Consider the following 17,262-nt stretch of genomic DNA (forward strand, 5'->3'; position numbering starts at 1 on the left):
TTCAGGGTCTATCATACCAAAGGGTAGATATTCGGCCAATGTGTGTGTTTTATTTTGTTTTTTTATGGCCACTGGCGATTAAATGGGATTTTCAGCACTTACTATTATTGTTCCATTCTCCTCTGCTCGCAATCTTGGAGTTGTCTTTGACTCTGACCTCTCATTTTCTACGCACATCTGACAGACTGCTAATACCTTTAGCTTCTCTCTCTACACCACCACCAAAATTTGCCCTTTCCGAGCACACAACCCGGCCCTTTGTCTATACTCTCATAACCTCTTGCTTAGACTACTATAATTTACTTCTCCTGCTGAACTGCCACTCCCTCCTGTAATCTGTACAAAACTTCTGCTCACCTCACTACATTCATCTCAAATCACATTACTGGCTTCCTAGCCACTGCCGCATACAGTTCAAACTCCTATTACTAACCTACAATCGTATTCATGCCGCAGCCCCTCAGTATGTCTCCTCTCTTATCTCTTCTTATACGCCTCCCTGAGAACTCTGGTCCTCAGATAAGCTGCTTTTATCCATACCCTTCTCCTCTAGTGCCAATTCCAGACCTCATTCCTTTCATCTAGTTGCCTAGTAAGTCTGGAATAAACTCACCTTGTTTAAAAGCAGGCTGAAAACCCACCTTTTTGATATAGCCTTCAATCCATAACCTTACTCTCCACTGCTCACCTAACCAGCTGATTGACCATATCCCCTAACTGTATCCCACACCTTAGCATTCTGTTTGTTTGTCTTTGTTTGTTTAGATTGTAAGAAGTAATTAATAGTAGCAGTAGTAGTAGCAGCAGAACATCTTATTGGTTGGATGGGCCAAATAAACCAAATCTTCACCTTTCTACCAAGCTTTCTAATTGCTTATAAACATTCTGGGCAAAATATTGGAAGGTCAATAGCTCCTGCAGCCTGCTCCATTCTGCTGCCGCCACCTTATGAATGAAAAAGAAGCCATCATAAGCATCACTGCCCAACACAGTAACAAAGGTGTCAAGCTTTCTCATGAAAGAAAATGCCCAGCGCTTAGTTGTCCACTGCACAGAAGGAGCTGACCCAGGTAAGAAGGAAGGTGCTTGTCAGAAAACTCATAGCCCACCACAACTTTCCCAGAAGGCAGTTATTCCTAGACTAGGAGGTAAACATAGAAACATCTCCAGTGTCGGGGGATCTTGGTTTTGGTGGGACTTGGGGGCATGTTCTGTGGGGTTTGTGAAGCAGGGGGATCTTATGTGGGCTGGGCTTTGGACCCCTTTCTTATTTTTCAGATTCAAGGTGGCTCTTCTGTTTTACCCTGACTATGGGTGATCCCTCTCTGAAGGTGTGCTCGTGGAATGTGGCAGGTGTAAACTCGCCGGTGAAGCGGTCTAAGCTATTACAAATTCTATACAAATATATACAAATTCTATACAAATATATACAAATGAGGAGGTACGGATTTTTGCAGTTAGCACCGGAGTTCTAATATATGAGACTTCATTGCCCACTTTTTTGGAAGGGTTCAGCAGTGGCTTTTCGGTTCCCTGACGCAGTATCGAAACGTGCACGTCAAAAGGAACCAGCGATTCTCTAAAACTAAGTTTTATTCTTTTTAGAGTTTCATACCCAAAATGATAAAGCTATAACCTATTTGGTTTTGTGTAATCAACTAGAGAGATATATACCATTCTTCTCACACTGTATTGGTATGGTTCAGGAAACCTTGACCCTGTCTCGTCCATCCCGAACACGTTTATCCTTTCACCAGGTCAGCTTGGGAAGTTTTAGTGATCCTTGGAATTATGATGCAGTGGCGGTGGTTTGGAATCAGGACCTCGCTTCTACTGAGCAGATTACTGGTGAGGGCTTGCGTCTTCTTATGCAACATCTCCCGCGCCTGACTCGCTCGGTGGTGTTGCAGGAACAGCACTACAAATTCTTGTTGAGCCTTTACATCTCCCCATACAGGTTGCTGGCATTGTTACTCATGCTGATTGTTCTAAGTGCCATTCCATGCCAGCTGGTCTGTTTCACATGTTTTGGTCCTGCGACAGAATACAAACCTTCTGGTCCTTTGTTGGTTTCCATCTGCAGACGATTATAAAGAAAAGAATTCCCCTGAGGGCGGATGTTTTCCTTTTCTATCAATTCACCTCTTTGGGATTCTTTAAGGGTAATTCCTTATTGCTGAAAAAAGCTTTGTTGCTGTCTCGTAAATGCATCCTTTTGTTATGGAGGCAGGCAGATGTGCCTACCTTTACTATATGGAAAAATGAATTGTTTACCCTGTTGAAGTATGAATATGTGGATGTTAAGAATTGTGGCCCTGATCAATGGAGGAAATTCCAGGCAATTTGGGCTCCTGTTTGGGACAGTTTGTCCCATGGTGCCCGAAGTGCTCTTTTGAATTTCTGACACTTGAGTGCTTGGAGGGGTGGGGGGGTTTTGGGGGTGGGTTGGTGTTTGAATTCTTGGTTGGGACCATTTGTCTCCGCGCAGACACCACGCGGTAGACTCTTTCATTGTGTGTTTTGGTTTGTTTCTGATTGTTTGTTTCTGAAGCGAGAGCAGCGCAGATGCCGCGCTGCGGTAGATGGCCTGCAGTTAGAGGAGCTGGAGGGAGCTTCCCGCGAGACCCACTGTCCGGATGTGCTTGATGGATCGTGCTGGAGCGGGGGACTCGCCCCCCGGTGTCCAGCTTCGGCGCCCCATGGTCGGTGCGGTCCTCTTCACCGCCTCCGCCTGTCTCCTGCGCACCTGGCTCCAGCGGCAGCGGCCTGTTCAACGCTTGCCCAGCCCGGAGTCTGAGAACTTCTGCCCCGAAATCCCAGCGTCCATCAGCCCGGCTTTTCTCCAGAATTTCTCGCCGATGTCGCACAATCCATGCACTGTGAGGAGCATAGCAGCAGCAAAGCAGGGGTTCCCTGTCAGCCCCAGCTCTTGCGGCACCAACACACCAAAATCAGCACCGGACGGCTTTTCCGCAGAAGAGGAATTCTTATAGTCACCACAGGCCTCATCTAGGGCAGTCTCCTTGGAGTAGCCATACAGGGTAGCGGCTGGAGCACGGGCAGTGTGTCGTGGGGAGGATTGCATGGAGGAGACCATCGCAGAGGAGGAGACATGGGCATCCTGGGACTATCAACCAAATCTCTTTCCTGAAGAAGTCCTTTTTCTGGGAATGTAATCGTTCCTCCAAAACTTACTTGCTCCGCTTAATCACTGTAGCTGAAACCATGGATTGAAGACAATGTTTTATTTTTCTTTTTTTCCAGTTTATGAATTATTTTTAATCTTATTCATTGTTTTGCCACTTGTTTTTGTTTTGTTCTATTTCTATCATTTAAATTTCTCCAGAATTCTTTTGTTCAACAGTTCCTCCTTCTGCATCTATTCCTTTCTCTCCTCTCTTCTACCTTCCAAAGTACTTAGTTCAATACAGTCTTGTTAGAATGTTTATTTTCTATTTTTCCTCTGTCTTTACTTTTCACTTCTTTATTACTCTCTAGGTACTTTAGTTAGATTGTGAGCCTTCGGGACAGTAAGGGAATTTCTAAGTACCTTTTTTACTTATAATTTTAATGTATATTTTCTGTAAACCGCTTGGAACATAACGGATGTAGCGGTATATAAGATAAATTACATTACATTACATTGTATCTGTTTCCGGATTATTGTATATTTCCTTTTGTATTTTCATTTCAAAAATAAAAACTTTGAACAAAAAACAAACAAACAAGAAAAACCCCATAGAAACATGATAGCAGATAAAGGCCAAATGGCCCATGTAGTCTGCCAATCCGCAGTAACCATTATCTCTTTCTCTCTCCAAGAGATCCCACATGCCTAACCCAGGTTCTTTTGAATTCAGACACAGTCTCTGTCTCCATCATCTCTTCTGGGAAACTGTTCCATGCATCTACCACCCTTTCTGTAAAAAAAGTTTTCCTTAGATAACTCCAGAGCCTATCACCTCTTAACTTCATCTTATGCCCTCTCATTGCAGAGTTTCCTTTCAAATTAAAGAGACTCGACTCATGCGCATTTACATTACGTAGGTATTTAAACGTCTATCATATCTCCCCTCTTCCGCCTTTCCTCCAAAGTATACAGATTGAGATCTTTAAGTCTGTCCCCATATGCCTTATGATGAAAACCACATATCATTTTAGTAGCCTTCCTCTGGACTGACTCCATCCTTTTTATATCTTTTTGAAGGTGCGGCCTCCAGAATTGTACACAATATTCTAAATGAGGTCTCACCAAAGTCTTATACAGGGGCATCAACACCTCCTTTTTCCTACTAGCCATACCTCTCCCTATGCAACCTAGAACCCTTCTAGCTTTCCCCATCACCTTTTCAACCTGTTTGGCCACCTTAAGGTCATCACATACAATCACACCTAAGTCCCGCTCTTCTGTCGTGCACATAAGCTCTTCACTCCCTAATATGTACCGTTCCCTTGGGTTTTTGCAGTCCAAATGCATGACCTTGCATTTCTTAGCATTAAATTTTAGTTGCCAAATTTCAGACCATTCTTCAAGCTTCGCCAGGTCTTCATGTTAGTCACACCATCCGGCGTGTCTACTCTATTGCAGATTTTCATATCATCTGCAAAGAGGCAAGTCTTACCTGACAACCCTTCAGCAATATCGTTTATAAAAATGTTAAAAAGAACAGGCCCAAGAACAGAATCTCTTTAATTATAGACACCTGAAAGGAGTTATGTCTTCCTTCTGCCCAGACTTGGTGGAGCTTGGGTTTTTCCCATATGCCTGGAATAGACAGGAAGATGAACTTTAGTTTACTTGTTAATTTTCTTTCTTGAGTCCTGCCAGACCAATCCAGAAACCACCCATGGAAGCCATGGCATTTGAGGATGAAAACAGCAATTGCATTGCGTATTTTGAAGTTATTTGAAATTAATTTTCCCTTGGTCATAAGTGTTATGTCTGATTTACTGACCAGGGAGAGACATTTTTGACTGTTTCAGGTTGGTTATGGTGACATTTTGGAAGCTCACTTGTCTTTGGTTATTTTATCTTGGGTTCTTAGCTTTGACTTAGGTATGCTGAAAAGTGGAAGATGGAGTGAAGTCAGTTCTGAATGTTCTTACTTGTCTCCATCTGCTGGTTGGAGGGGTGCATAACTCTTTTGTGTGGACTGGTCTGGCATGACTCAAAGAAAAGAAATTAACAAATAAGTTTAAATTTTACTGTTTTACCATGCTGTATGTTGTAACTAATTTGTGGCTTCTGGATAACTGTGTGTTCATCAGGGGTTCTCAACCCAGTCCTTGGGACACACCCAGTAAGGTCTTCATGATACCCACAGTGCAAATCTATCTTGTGCTTACTGGCTGGGTGTGTTCCAAAGACTGAGTTGAGAACCCCCTGGTATACATGATTATGAATAGTTATATAGAGCTAAATTTGGTCATTATGGGATTTGTTCCATTATATTTAACAGTAGGTTCTTTACTGGTAGATCACAAGTACACGGGAACTTAAGGTCTGGAACCATGCTGCCAGAGCACCATAGACTGAATATTAGCCACAGAAATATGAGTTATCTTTAACTACTCTCACAGAAGTAGAGTAAATATCAGACACTTAAAAAACACAAATTAAACCTTTAGGGTCCTAATGAACCTCCCTACATTTAAATGGAATTTGCAGGGAGTGTACTACATTTTGTGCATATTCTTTAATACAGTGCTTCTCAACCTTCTTCTGGAAGCACACCCACCCAACTGGTTGGGTTTTCAGGATTACCACAATGAATATGCAGAAGAGATATTTACATGCAATGAGTTTCCATTATATGTAAATCTCTCTCATGCATTTTCATTGTGGCAGTCCTGAAAACCTGACTGACCATTGCTTTTTAATGCACCTTTTTATGGATTAAAAATAATCACAAACAAAATGGCACCCTAAAATTAGTGCATCTTATTAAATCTTCTCCTTTAGATACTGTGAACCCTTGCTATCTAGATCAGTTTTTTCAACCACAGAAATTTCCTGCCGGTCCACAGGACCGGCATGTGCATCAGGCCCAAAACTGTGTTCTTCAACTGCCGGTCCACGGTGCGATCGATGTATTGTTAATAAGATTATATTGTGTGTGTATATGAAAAATGAATGGAAAAAATAGTGTTACAATTAGGACCATGGGGGCAGGGATGGGTTGGAGATTGGGTAGAGATGGGCAGGGTCTGGCTCAAGACTTAGCCCAGTGTTCTTCAACCGCCGGTCTGTGGACCGATGCCGGTCCACAAAATAATTCTTTTATTTCTGCCAGTCCATAGGTGTAAAAAGGTTGAAGAACACTGATCTAGATAGTATAGATAATGAACTGTCACATAGTGATAATAATTTGGCTGCAGAATTCACATTCAAGCAGTTGTAGAAGGTTTGGGACTTTGAGTGTAAATTTCAGAGCCAGAGTACTATTGTGGGAAGAGTTCAGAAGAAAAGGCAGAAAAGTTTTAAGTTGAGGATAACAGGAAAAAAAAAGTAAAAATGATAATGACTTTGCCTCTGATCCTTAATTTTTCAGCTGTGAAATTATCCGTGACTGGAAGACCGGAGAATCTCTTTGTTATGCTTTCATTGAATTTGAAAAGGTATATTAAGATCCAGGTAAACTAGATGGTTGTATGCAAGAATCCAGGTTTCATACTTTCTGCAATGGTTGCCCTTTTCAGATTGGTAACTTCTAATGTGGAGATCTGCTTTATATACAGTCAGTTCTCATTATTTGTGGTAGTACAGTTCCTGAAAATGTTCGTGAACTGCAAAATTGCAAATAACAAAACATTGAGTCTATGGGAAATTCTGTTACATAAACATAGGAATATATACTCTAGGTGAACATCCTCTGGTCACGAGCTGTTGCAGAAGGATGTCAATCATATCTTTCAGTTCCTCTTCCTTCACCAGTGGAGTATAGTACCCTCTTCAGTTTTTCCTTCCGTAAGCAAACTGAGGCCAGGATTCTCAAAAGCCCACATTAAAAAATAACGGTCTGCTTACGCAGCGGTTTTGATAGCGAATCTAAAAAAGCTAGACATTCTCAAAACAACGCGCATGTAAATGAGGTTGGTGGACAGCAGTGAAGATTCACGTCCGGGCCAATCAGAGCCTTAGGACCCTTTCTGGTGCATCCAGGGAGAGTCCTTCACCTCCAAAACCTCTTTCCCTGAGTTTTATAAACTTCAGGGGAGCCCCCTGGCCTGATTTTAGCCATGAATTTGCTGTTGACGGCCATCTTGGATTTTAAACAATCTACTTTTTTTTTTTTTTTCCTAAAGCCTTCATCTACCTCAAAATTCCTTGATTTGGCTCAAAATTGATTGGAATGGACTCCTCAGGCTGTTCTGTTCCCATATCATTATATAAAACACATTCACATGGATTGTGCAAAAATACGAATAGCTACAACACAAGCCACTGGGAGGAAAGGCTTCGGATGATAAGTTTGAGTCACTTTTGTACCTAAATTTTTGACTACTTGTTATTTATTTGCATTGCACAACACAGAACCTTACGAGGCCCCACGGGAGGGTTTTTGCCAATGAGGTTCTCCGCCTAAATACCTTATGCCACAGCTGTGGCGGTGGAAGGGCTCTGTGTGAGGCTTTTCCTCCCAATGGTAGTACATTCGACTCGTGTTGTAGCTATTCGTACCTTTGCATGATCCATGTGAATGTGTTTTATATTTTGATATTGGATTTTTCACTACCACTGAGTTATTTATACTGTTCCCATATCATGCCAGTTTTGCACTGGATGGCTAGCCGAGGAGTATCCGTGTACTGCGTGCTTTGGGACATGCGAGAAAGGGGTGTAAACTTTGGGCTTAGCCTCCTCTGAGTCCTCTAGGGTTGGGGAACCACAAGGGGTTTGGCTAGCTGGGAAGAAATCCCTCCTGGAGACCTTGAACAGTAATTATGTAAAACACAAGTGCATGGTAGTGGTGGAGCCTAAGAAAAAAAACAGTCCAAGGTCCTGCAGGGGTCTATGGGGCCTCCTGATCAAGGGTTTGTCCTGGACTTCATGAATCTCCTGTGGAAAGCTTATTTGATGGGTCTGGGATGCTCTGCGCTGCCTGCGATGACACCAGCATTTGGACTGGGGAGAGTTTCCTTCCCAGGGGCCCTCCCCACTGCTAAGGAATCAGACAACCAGCCTGAATGACCAAGACTAGAAGGATGGTGCTCCTTTATTTTCCCGGAGCGCAGTTTCTTGTCTAGAAGATTCTGATTCTCTTTCAGGGACTGGAAGTCAGGAGGCAATAGTCCTGTGTACCAGCACAGGACCTGGTGTGCAGCAAGGGGGCTGCACAAACCCAGATAGACAAACTTCAGAGTAGGGGGAAAAAAATATTTAATAACACAGCAGTGTGGAGTCTGCTTCTTCACAGGTGTCCTCTTAAAGCTTTAGTCTTTAAAGAAAATACCAGCTGCTTCCAAGGCTTGAACTAAACTCAGTCCATGTTCTTTGTCTTCCTCCCTTCCCCCGCAACAGTCAGCAGCACAGCTCCAGTGAACAGTTTTAGAGAGTATTTGGTTATAACCTTTAATCAGGCATTGGAATAAAGGTAGAATTTCCTTATAGCAGCCCTTTAACTTTAAGCAAAACAGACTAGAGCCCCTTTTTAGTTTCTCCAGGTCCTACTTTCAGTCTGGACATCCTCCTTCTACCACTGGCTCTTCCTTTTAAGTTCTTCTGAACTACTTCCTGGTTTTTCCCTCTTTCTCCCCTCCCCCCTCCATGAGGCTGTCTCTTTGCTCTTGATTTACTCGAAGCTGGCCAGGAGGAGGAAAGCCGGGTTTCCTAAGGGACCATTTCAATCTTGAGGTAAGGGATAAGGTTTCATAGTCTCTGTCACATACCCTCCAACTCAGCTCAGCCAAGTCTGGGTGAGCGCCTGTGTCTTGGAAATCCATCGCTCGAAACAAAAAAAAGTCTGCATTCATGTGTTCCCGGCCCAGATGATGTTTCACTTCATAGTTAAAGGCTTGGAGATGTAGGAACCATCTCATAATTCTAGCATTTGTGTCCTTATATCGGGCTATCCGTTGAAGAGGTTGCCCCAGGAGATAATATTGCAGCATCTCCAGGGCCCACTTCACAGCTAGAGCTTCTTTTTTAATCGCATATTTTTTTTCTAAGTTGGAAAGAATTTCCAACTTATAAAACAATCTGATACTCTTTCCAATTTCTTTCCTGCGAGAGGACCAATCCCAGACTGACTTCTGTTGTGTCCATATGGACTGTAAATAGACAGCTGAAGTCGGTTGATAAGGACTGATTCCAAGCAGATTGTTGTTTTTAGTGTCCAAAATGTGTTGTCCTGCTTCATTGACCATTAGATGACATCCGGAGCTTTCTTCTGAAGTAGTCCTGTCAAGGGCTCAGCTTTTTCTGCGAAGTTGGGAATAAATCGTTAGTAGTACCCTACCAGGCCTGAAAAGACCCAGGCTTGTTTCTTTGTATGAGGAATTGGGGTATGCTTAATGGCATATACTTTTGTTTATTTGAGGTTTGACCTGTCTTCGGCCCATTATGTATCCCAGGTGGTAAACTTCCTGACCTCCGAGAAAACACTTTTTTTCAGATTGGTAATCAGTCTAGCTTTTCTTAGGCTGTCTAGGACGCCCTCAAGTTGGATCAAGTGTGATTTCCAACTGGTACTGTAAACCACAATGTCATCAAAGTTCCTCACGAAAGGCTCCTGAGAAAATTAAAGTGTCATGGGATAGGTGGCAAAGTTCAGTTGTGGATTAGGAATTGGTTATCGGATAGAAAACAGAGGAAAAGGTTATATGGTCATTTTTCTCAATGGAAGAGAGTAAGCAGTGGAGTGCCAAAGGTATCTGTACTGGAACCGGTGTTATTTAACTTATTATAAAGATCTGAAAATTGGAACAACGAGTGAGGTGATTAAATTTGCAGATGACACTAAACTGTTCAAAGTTGTTAAAATGCATGCGGATTGTGAAAATTTGCAGGTGGATCTTAGGAAATTGGAAGACTGGGTGTCCAAATGACAGATGAAATTTAATGTGGATAAATGCAAACTGATGCACACTGGGAAGAATAACCTGAATCACAGTTATCGAATGCTAGGGTCCACCTTGGGGGTTAGCACCCAAGAAAAGGATCTTGGCATCATTGTAGACAATACGATATAATCTTCTACCCAATGTGTGGCGACGGCCAAAAAAGCAAACAAGATGCTAGGAATTATTAAAAAAGGGTTGATTAACGAGACTAAGAATGTTATAATGCCCTTATATAACTCCATTGTGCAACCTCACAGAGTATTGAGTTCAATTCTGGTCTCCTCATCTCAGGAAAGATATAGTGTTCACCACTGGAATCATGTTTTGATTAATCCACTGCTCTGCTTCAGGGTAGTATAATGAAGCAAAGGTTCCTCATTTAATTTCATTTACTTAAATGGCATCAGAACTTAAATTCAAAGTTTTAACTCGGTGGACCATTCAGAATATCAGGTGTACCATGCGTCATTGTATTATACACCAATCATAGTAAGGGTATCCATTGTAATTCTTCTTCTAATCCTTTTGAATATAAAGTGTTGAGTATACAAAGCCAATATTGTTCATTTATGCTTAGTGAGCTGAATGTGTACAAATCTCTTAATGCAGGGATGTCAAATTCCCTCCTCGAGGGCCGCAATCCAGTCGGGTTTTCAGGATTTCCCCAATGAATATGCATGAGATCTATTAGCATACAATGAAAGTAGTGCATGCAAATAGATCTCATGCATATTCATTGGGGAAATCCTGAAAATCTGACTGGATTCTAGCCCTCGAGGGTCTTTGACACCCCTGTCTTAATACAACCAATATAAAGTTTTAAACAGGGATATAAGAGAGAGCACAGTTACTTATCGTAACAGGTGTTATCCAGGGTCAGCAGGCAGATATTCTCACATATAGGTGACGTCATCCATGGAGCCCAGTGTGACCAGCCTGACAAGCAATCTTGCTTGAAGAAACTTTCAGAAAGTTCGCGACTGCCACACCGCTCATGCACGAGAGCCTTCCCACCCAATATAGGGCGCGCGTCTCCTCAGTTCAGATAGCTAGCTAAGAAGCCAACCAGGGGAGGTGGTTAGGTTGTGAGAATATCTTCCTGCTTTCCCTGGATAACACCTGTTATGGTAAGTAACCGTGCTTTATCCCAGGACAAGCAGGCAGCATATTCTCACATATGGGTGACCTCCAAGCCAACCAGAATGGGCTGATGGGAGTGTTGGCGTTTAGGAGAATAAATTTTGTAATACTGTTTGACCAAACTGACCATCCCGTCTGGAGAAGGAATCCAGACAATAATGAGAAGTGAATGTATGAACTGAGAACCTAGTGACAGTTTTACAGATTTCCTCAATAGGTGTAGATCTAAGAAAAGCTACTGAAGTTGCCATTGCTCTAATTTTGTGGGCTGTAACTCGATCCTCTAAATTCAGACCAGTTTGAGCATAGCAAAAGGAAATGCAAGCAGCCAACCAGTTGGATATTGTTCTCTTGGAAACTGGATGAACCCAACTTGTTTGGATCAAAGGAGACAAAAAGTTGAGGAGAAGATCTATGTGATTTGGTCCTTTGTAAACTGAAAGCCAAAGCATGCTTACAGTCCATAGCATGAAGGGCTGATTCTCCAGGATGAGAATGAGGCTTAGGGAAAAACACTGGAAGAACAATTGATTGAGATGAAATTCTGTAACAACTTTTGGTAAGAACTTTGGATGAGTCCGGAGCACCACCTTGTTGTGATGAAAAACTGTGAAAGGTGGATCCGCTACTAAAGTTTGAAGCTTGCTAACTCTGTGAGTAGAAGTGAGAGCGATAAGAAAAACCACTTTCCAAGTGAGATACTTGAAATGAGCCTAGACATTGGTTCAAATGGAGACTTCATCAATTGAGCAAGAACCACATTGAGGTCCCAAACCACTGGAGGTGGTTTGAAAGGTGGTTTGACATTAAAAAGTCATTTCATAAATCTCAAAACCAGAGGATGAGCAGTAAGGGGTTTCCCCTCTAGTGGCTGATGAAAAGCAGCAATTGCACTGAGGTGGACCCTAATGGAGGTTGATTTGAGGCCAGATTGAGATAAATGAAATAGGTAATCCAGAACTGAAGACAAGGAGGTAGATTGAGACTCCTTGTGATGAAGAGTGCACCACACAGAAAACCTAGTCCACTTGTGATTATAATATTGTCTGGTGGCAGGTTTTCTGGAAGCCTCTAAGATGTCTGACAGATTGAGAAAACTGTAAATTTGAAGTTTTGTCGAGAGGTACCAAGTAGAGAATGACACGGTGACAAAATTCATCACCGTTCCTGTCCCCGCGGATAACCGTGGGAAATAATCCCATGTCATTTTCTAGTGTCTATTTCAACCTCAGTCCTTCTACATCAGCATTCTTCAAAGCAAAACTTGCGGGTCAGTGGTTGTGGCCATTCATACTCTGATTCTTCCCTCTTTCCTTAAAGAATGACATGAAGATGGTTTCCCGCGGTTATCTGCGGGAATGGGAATGGTGATGAATTTTGTCACCTTGTCATTCTCTAGTACCAAGCTCTCAGATGTAGGGACTGTAGATTGGGATGAAGAAGAAAACCGTGACTCTGTCGCGGGGATCCCGTGGGGACGCCCCCTAGGGTCACGGGGATCCCATGGGGACGCCTCCTAAGGTCGCGGGAATCCTGCGGGGTTTGAAGCAACTCGAGCCGCGAGGCTCATCTTCTTTTCCCTACCTGCTCTGCCGCAGCACACAGCCGACCGGAAGTCTTCCCGATGTCAGCGCTAACGTCGGAGGGAGGGAGGGCTTTGCTGCGGCAGGGCAGGTAGGGAAAAGAAGATGAGTCTCGCGGCTCGAGCTTCATTTTGCTGGCAATTTGCTTGCAGATGAGGGCTGGGAGGCGGAACACAAAAGGGGGGGAGCATTGTCTCATTTCCAGCCTCATAAAGGGTGAATCAACCCCCATAGACACTGGCTCTTCACTTTATTATCCTTTTTGGTGGTGGCTGGAGTCTCGGCAGCTCTTTGCCAGTCGGAAGATGGTGACCTCTCCGTCCTCCCCTTCCTTTCCCCCGACCCTGAATATTTCCTGCCGTTTCAAACGCAAAGCTTCCACCGCCGAGAGGGAAGCTTTGATGCCGGCAAAGAGAGAGGGAGAGAGGATGGCCGAGGCCGAGCCGGCGTGGGTAGGACAGCTTTTTCGGAGGGGGGGATGAGCCAAATACCCTTCTGGGCCAGGCCACTGGTTTCCTGCATTTGGGCTGCTCTTGTGGAGCTTCCAGATGGATTTAGCCTGATCTCTTTTTAAATGTTTCTTACAGACTTAGCTAATTCTGAAGGAGGTAGATGTGAGAATTATCTGATCCCTGTTTCACAAAAGGAAGAACCCCCCTCCCCCCCCCCCCGGGGTGACTGGGACTAACACAATCAATTAGTAAACGAAGGCAGATGAAGATCAATTTCTCACCAATAAAACCTACTCTGCCCTGAGTAGCGTAAGTTGGAGTCCCTCCTTAAACAGAGTTTTGATGTAACAGCTCTGGTGGTCTAGGTGGCAATGTGAGGCAGGCTAGTGGCTTGGGCGTGTTTTTGCTGGGCCAAGCATGTGTTTAACAGTAAATCTGAGGATTGGGAATTGCTCAAGCGTGAGGTGGCAAAGATTGAATTGGGTGCTTATCTTTCAGGTGCCATGTATGACCTCTTGCGAGCTTCTGCCAAGTTGTTGGCATTTGCAGTGGCAGCTCGCCGTACCTTATGGCTTCGCGCTTGGTCAGTGCTAAATTGACAAAGTTTCCTTTTAAAGGATCTTCCTTGTTTGGTGAGGACCTGGATAAGTTGGTTCATACTCTTACTGATTTTAAAGTGCCTCGTTTGCCTAAGGATAGGACTAGGCCGCTGGCTTGAGGTGGTGCTGCTCGTGTGCGTGGGAGCGTGATTTCCACCGCATCCACCCTGGTTGAGGGGCTGCCTCTTTTCAGTCTCCTGGACTCTAGAGGCATGTTCTTCCAGCGCATGCAGTCATTTTGTGGGGCTTGCTGGGGTGTGGGTAGCGCCCCCACCGAGTCCCCTGCCGCCCCTCCTGCCCAATGACTCCTTGCCGGCGCCCGTCTTCGTTCCGGCGGGTGCCCGGCTGCAAGAATTTTATCTGAAATTGGCAGACATCATGTCCGATCAGTGGGTTCGGGACAGCTATGCTCTGGAGTTTGCCCGTTCCTTGCCAGATCTTTTTCTCGCTTCACCCTCGCAGGTGGCATGGAAGCAGCAGGCCTTTTTTCCAGACTCTTCAAAGATCGTTAGATCTCCATGCGGTAGTTCCAGTTCACCCGCAGGAGTGGGGCACAGGTTGGTACTTGATTTACTTTTGGTGCCAAAGAAAGAAGGGATCGTTTGACTCATCCTAGATTTGAAGGCTCATCATGTGCCTTCCTTCCACATGGAAACTCTGCAGTCTGTGATTCTGGCGGTTCAGCCGGGGGAGTTTCTGACCTCCCTAGATCTGACAGAAGCCTACTTTCACATTCCTGTTCGGGCCTCCCATCATCGCTTCCTGTGCTTTGCGATTTTGGGGCAACATTATCAATTCTGTGCACTTCCCTTTGGTCTGGTCATGGCTCCGCAGACGTTCACCAAGGTGATGGTGGTCATCATGGCGGCATTGCGCAGAGAGGGCATTCTAGTTCATCCCTACTTGGACGACTGGTTGATTCGAGCGAAGTTGTTCCAGGAGAGCACCCGGGTCACGGCTCGGGTGGTGGAGTTTCTGCAGTTTCTGGCATGGATAGTCAACCTTTCCAAGAGCTGGTTGGCTCCATCTCAGTGCCTGGAGTATCTTCCGGAGGACAGGATAAGCAAATTGCAATCTCAAATTCGACTGCTTATGGCATCCCGGTGGCATCAGGTGCAGGATTTCCTCCAAGTGTTGAGGTCTATGGCGGCTTCCCTCGATGTAGTGAGGTGATCGCGGGCCCACATGCATCCTCCTCAGTATGCTCTTCGGAGGTGGTAGCCTCTGAGGCACAGTCTGGATCATCCTGTTCTGCTTCCGGGCGTGGCTCGGTGCAGTCTTCGTTGGTGGTTCCAGACCTCCCATCTGGACCAGTCGCAGTGGATGGTGCTGTTCACTTATGCCAGTCTTCTCGGTTGGGGAGCTCAGTGTTAGGTCACTCAGCTCAGGGCACCTGGTCCATGGAGGAGGCTTCTTGGTCGATCAATGTCTTGGAGACCAGAGCCATTTGTCTGACGCTGTTAGCCTTCGAGTCCTTTCTGATGGGCAAGTCAGTCAGGGTTCTGTCAGACAATGCCATGGCAGTGGCCTATGTCAATCATCAGGGGGGCACCAGGAGCACTTTGGTAGCACAGGAGTCGGCTTTGCTCATGGTTTTGGCGGAGTCTTATCTTCAAGAAATATCAGCCTCCCACATAGCCAAAGTGGAGAATGTTCAAGCGGACTTCCTAAATCATTATGTGTTAGATCCCGGAGAGTGGTGTCTAAGCCCCGTGGCCTTTCAGTTGATATTGCAGTCTTGGGGACAGCCCCTCATGGACCTGATGGACACAAGTGTCAACCCCAAAACACCCCACTTCTTCAGTCATCACAGAGACAGTCAGGCCGAAGGCCTAGATGCTGTGGTTCAACCATGGCCAACGGAGGGGCTGTTGTATATGTTCCCTCCGTGGCCATTAGTGGGCAGAGTTCTCCGCCTAATTTGACATCTGGGACTTGTGGTTCTGGTGGGCTCCAGATTGGCCCCAATGATCATGGTACAAGGATCTGGTGAGGCATCTGGTGACGTATCCTCTTCCTCTGCCTCTCTTGGACGACCTTCTGACTCAGGGTCCCATTCCAATGTTCGATCTGGGTCTCTTCTGTCTTACGGCTTGGCTCTTGAAAGGGGCCGCCTAGGTAAGAAGGGGTATTCAGATAAAATGATCTCAACTCTCTTGGGGTCCCAGAGGCTTTCTACCTCTCAGGCTTATGTGAGGGTTTGGCATCTATTTGAGGAGTGATGTAATGCGCATGGAGTGGTCTCTTTTCACGCTTCCCTGCCTAACATCTTAAAGTTCTTGCAGAATGGCCTGCAGGGGACTGGCTTGGTCTTCTCTCTGGGTTCAGCTTGCAGCCTTGTCAGCCTTTCATGGGTTGTTGAAAGAAAGGTTAGCGTTTGACTGCCATTTCTGATGTGATTTTCTTCTTGTGGGCAGCCAAATTGCTCAAGTCTCCATACGACCCTCTGTTCCATCTTGGAATCTGAATCTGGTTCTCTCAGTTCTAATGCGCCCACCTTTTGAGCCATTGGGTGACTGTTCTTTGAAGGACCTTACTCTTAAAGTGGTCTTCTTGGTGGCCATTACTTCTGCTAGATGTGTTTCTGAGCTTCAGACTTTCTCTTGTAGGGCTCCCTTCTTGGAGTTTTCTAGGGAGAGGGTTGTCTTGAGGCCTGTTTGCCAAAGGTAGTTTTTCCTTTTCATGTCAATCAGGCAGTGGTCCTCCCGGTGTTGGGTAGCCAGGAGAGCTCTTCTGAGCAGAGACAGTTGCGCAAGTTGGATGTCAGTCAGGTCCTTCACTCTTATGTGCAGAGGACCCAGGAGATCAGGAAATCAGATCATCTCTTTGTCCTTCTCACGGGTCCTTGTAAGGGGGATGGCGCTTCTAAAGCTACTATTGCGTGCTGGTTTAAGGAGACTATTGCTTCCGCTTATCTTCTGAAGAATATGTCTGTTCCAGAGCTTCTCAAGGCTCATTCCACTTGGTGTCAGGCAGCTTCTTTGGCTGAGTCTTCTCTAGTACCTCCAGTGGATATTTGCAAGGCTGCAGTTTGGTCTTTTCTGCATTCCTTTGTCAGACACTACTGTGTGGATGTTCACGCGCGTCGGGACATGGTATTATTCCAGGACAAGCAGGCAGCATATTCTCAACAGTGGGTGACATCACCAATGGAGCCCCGCAGCGGACAGCCTCGAAAGCAGACTTGCTTGAAGATCTTTGTAAGAGCTTCCGAGTGCTGCACTGCGCATGCGCGAGTGCCATCCCGCCCGAGTTAGGGCGCGCGTCTCCTATGAGGAACCTCAGTTCAACGTTTTCTGCAGAGCCGAGAAGTCCTCTTCTTTCAGCTCTGCAGCCTTCGTTGCCTTCTCTCACCGCAGTTTTTGTTATTTTATTAGTCGCTGTGCTCGCGTTTTATTGTTATTTTCTTTCTTATACAATATTTTT

At 45.0% G+C, this 17,262-nt stretch overlaps 1 protein-coding gene across 1 annotated transcript in view; it reads left to right on the forward strand.

The window, feature by feature from the left end:
- The window catches only part of PPIL4 (peptidylprolyl isomerase like 4), a 140,580-nt gene that overhangs the window by 85,975 nt on the left and 37,343 nt on the right, over positions 1–17,262 (forward strand). The window contains exon 9 of the mRNA XM_033937797.1: positions 6,552–6,618. Coding sequence (XP_033793688.1) covers positions 6,552–6,618 — 67 coding nt within the window. The remainder of the gene's footprint in view (positions 1–6,551; positions 6,619–17,262) is intronic.

Source organism: Geotrypetes seraphini, chromosome 3 (assembly GCF_902459505.1).
Source record: "Geotrypetes seraphini chromosome 3, aGeoSer1.1, whole genome shotgun sequence".
NCBI classification, from domain to species: domain Eukaryota; kingdom Metazoa; phylum Chordata; class Amphibia; order Gymnophiona; family Dermophiidae; genus Geotrypetes; species Geotrypetes seraphini.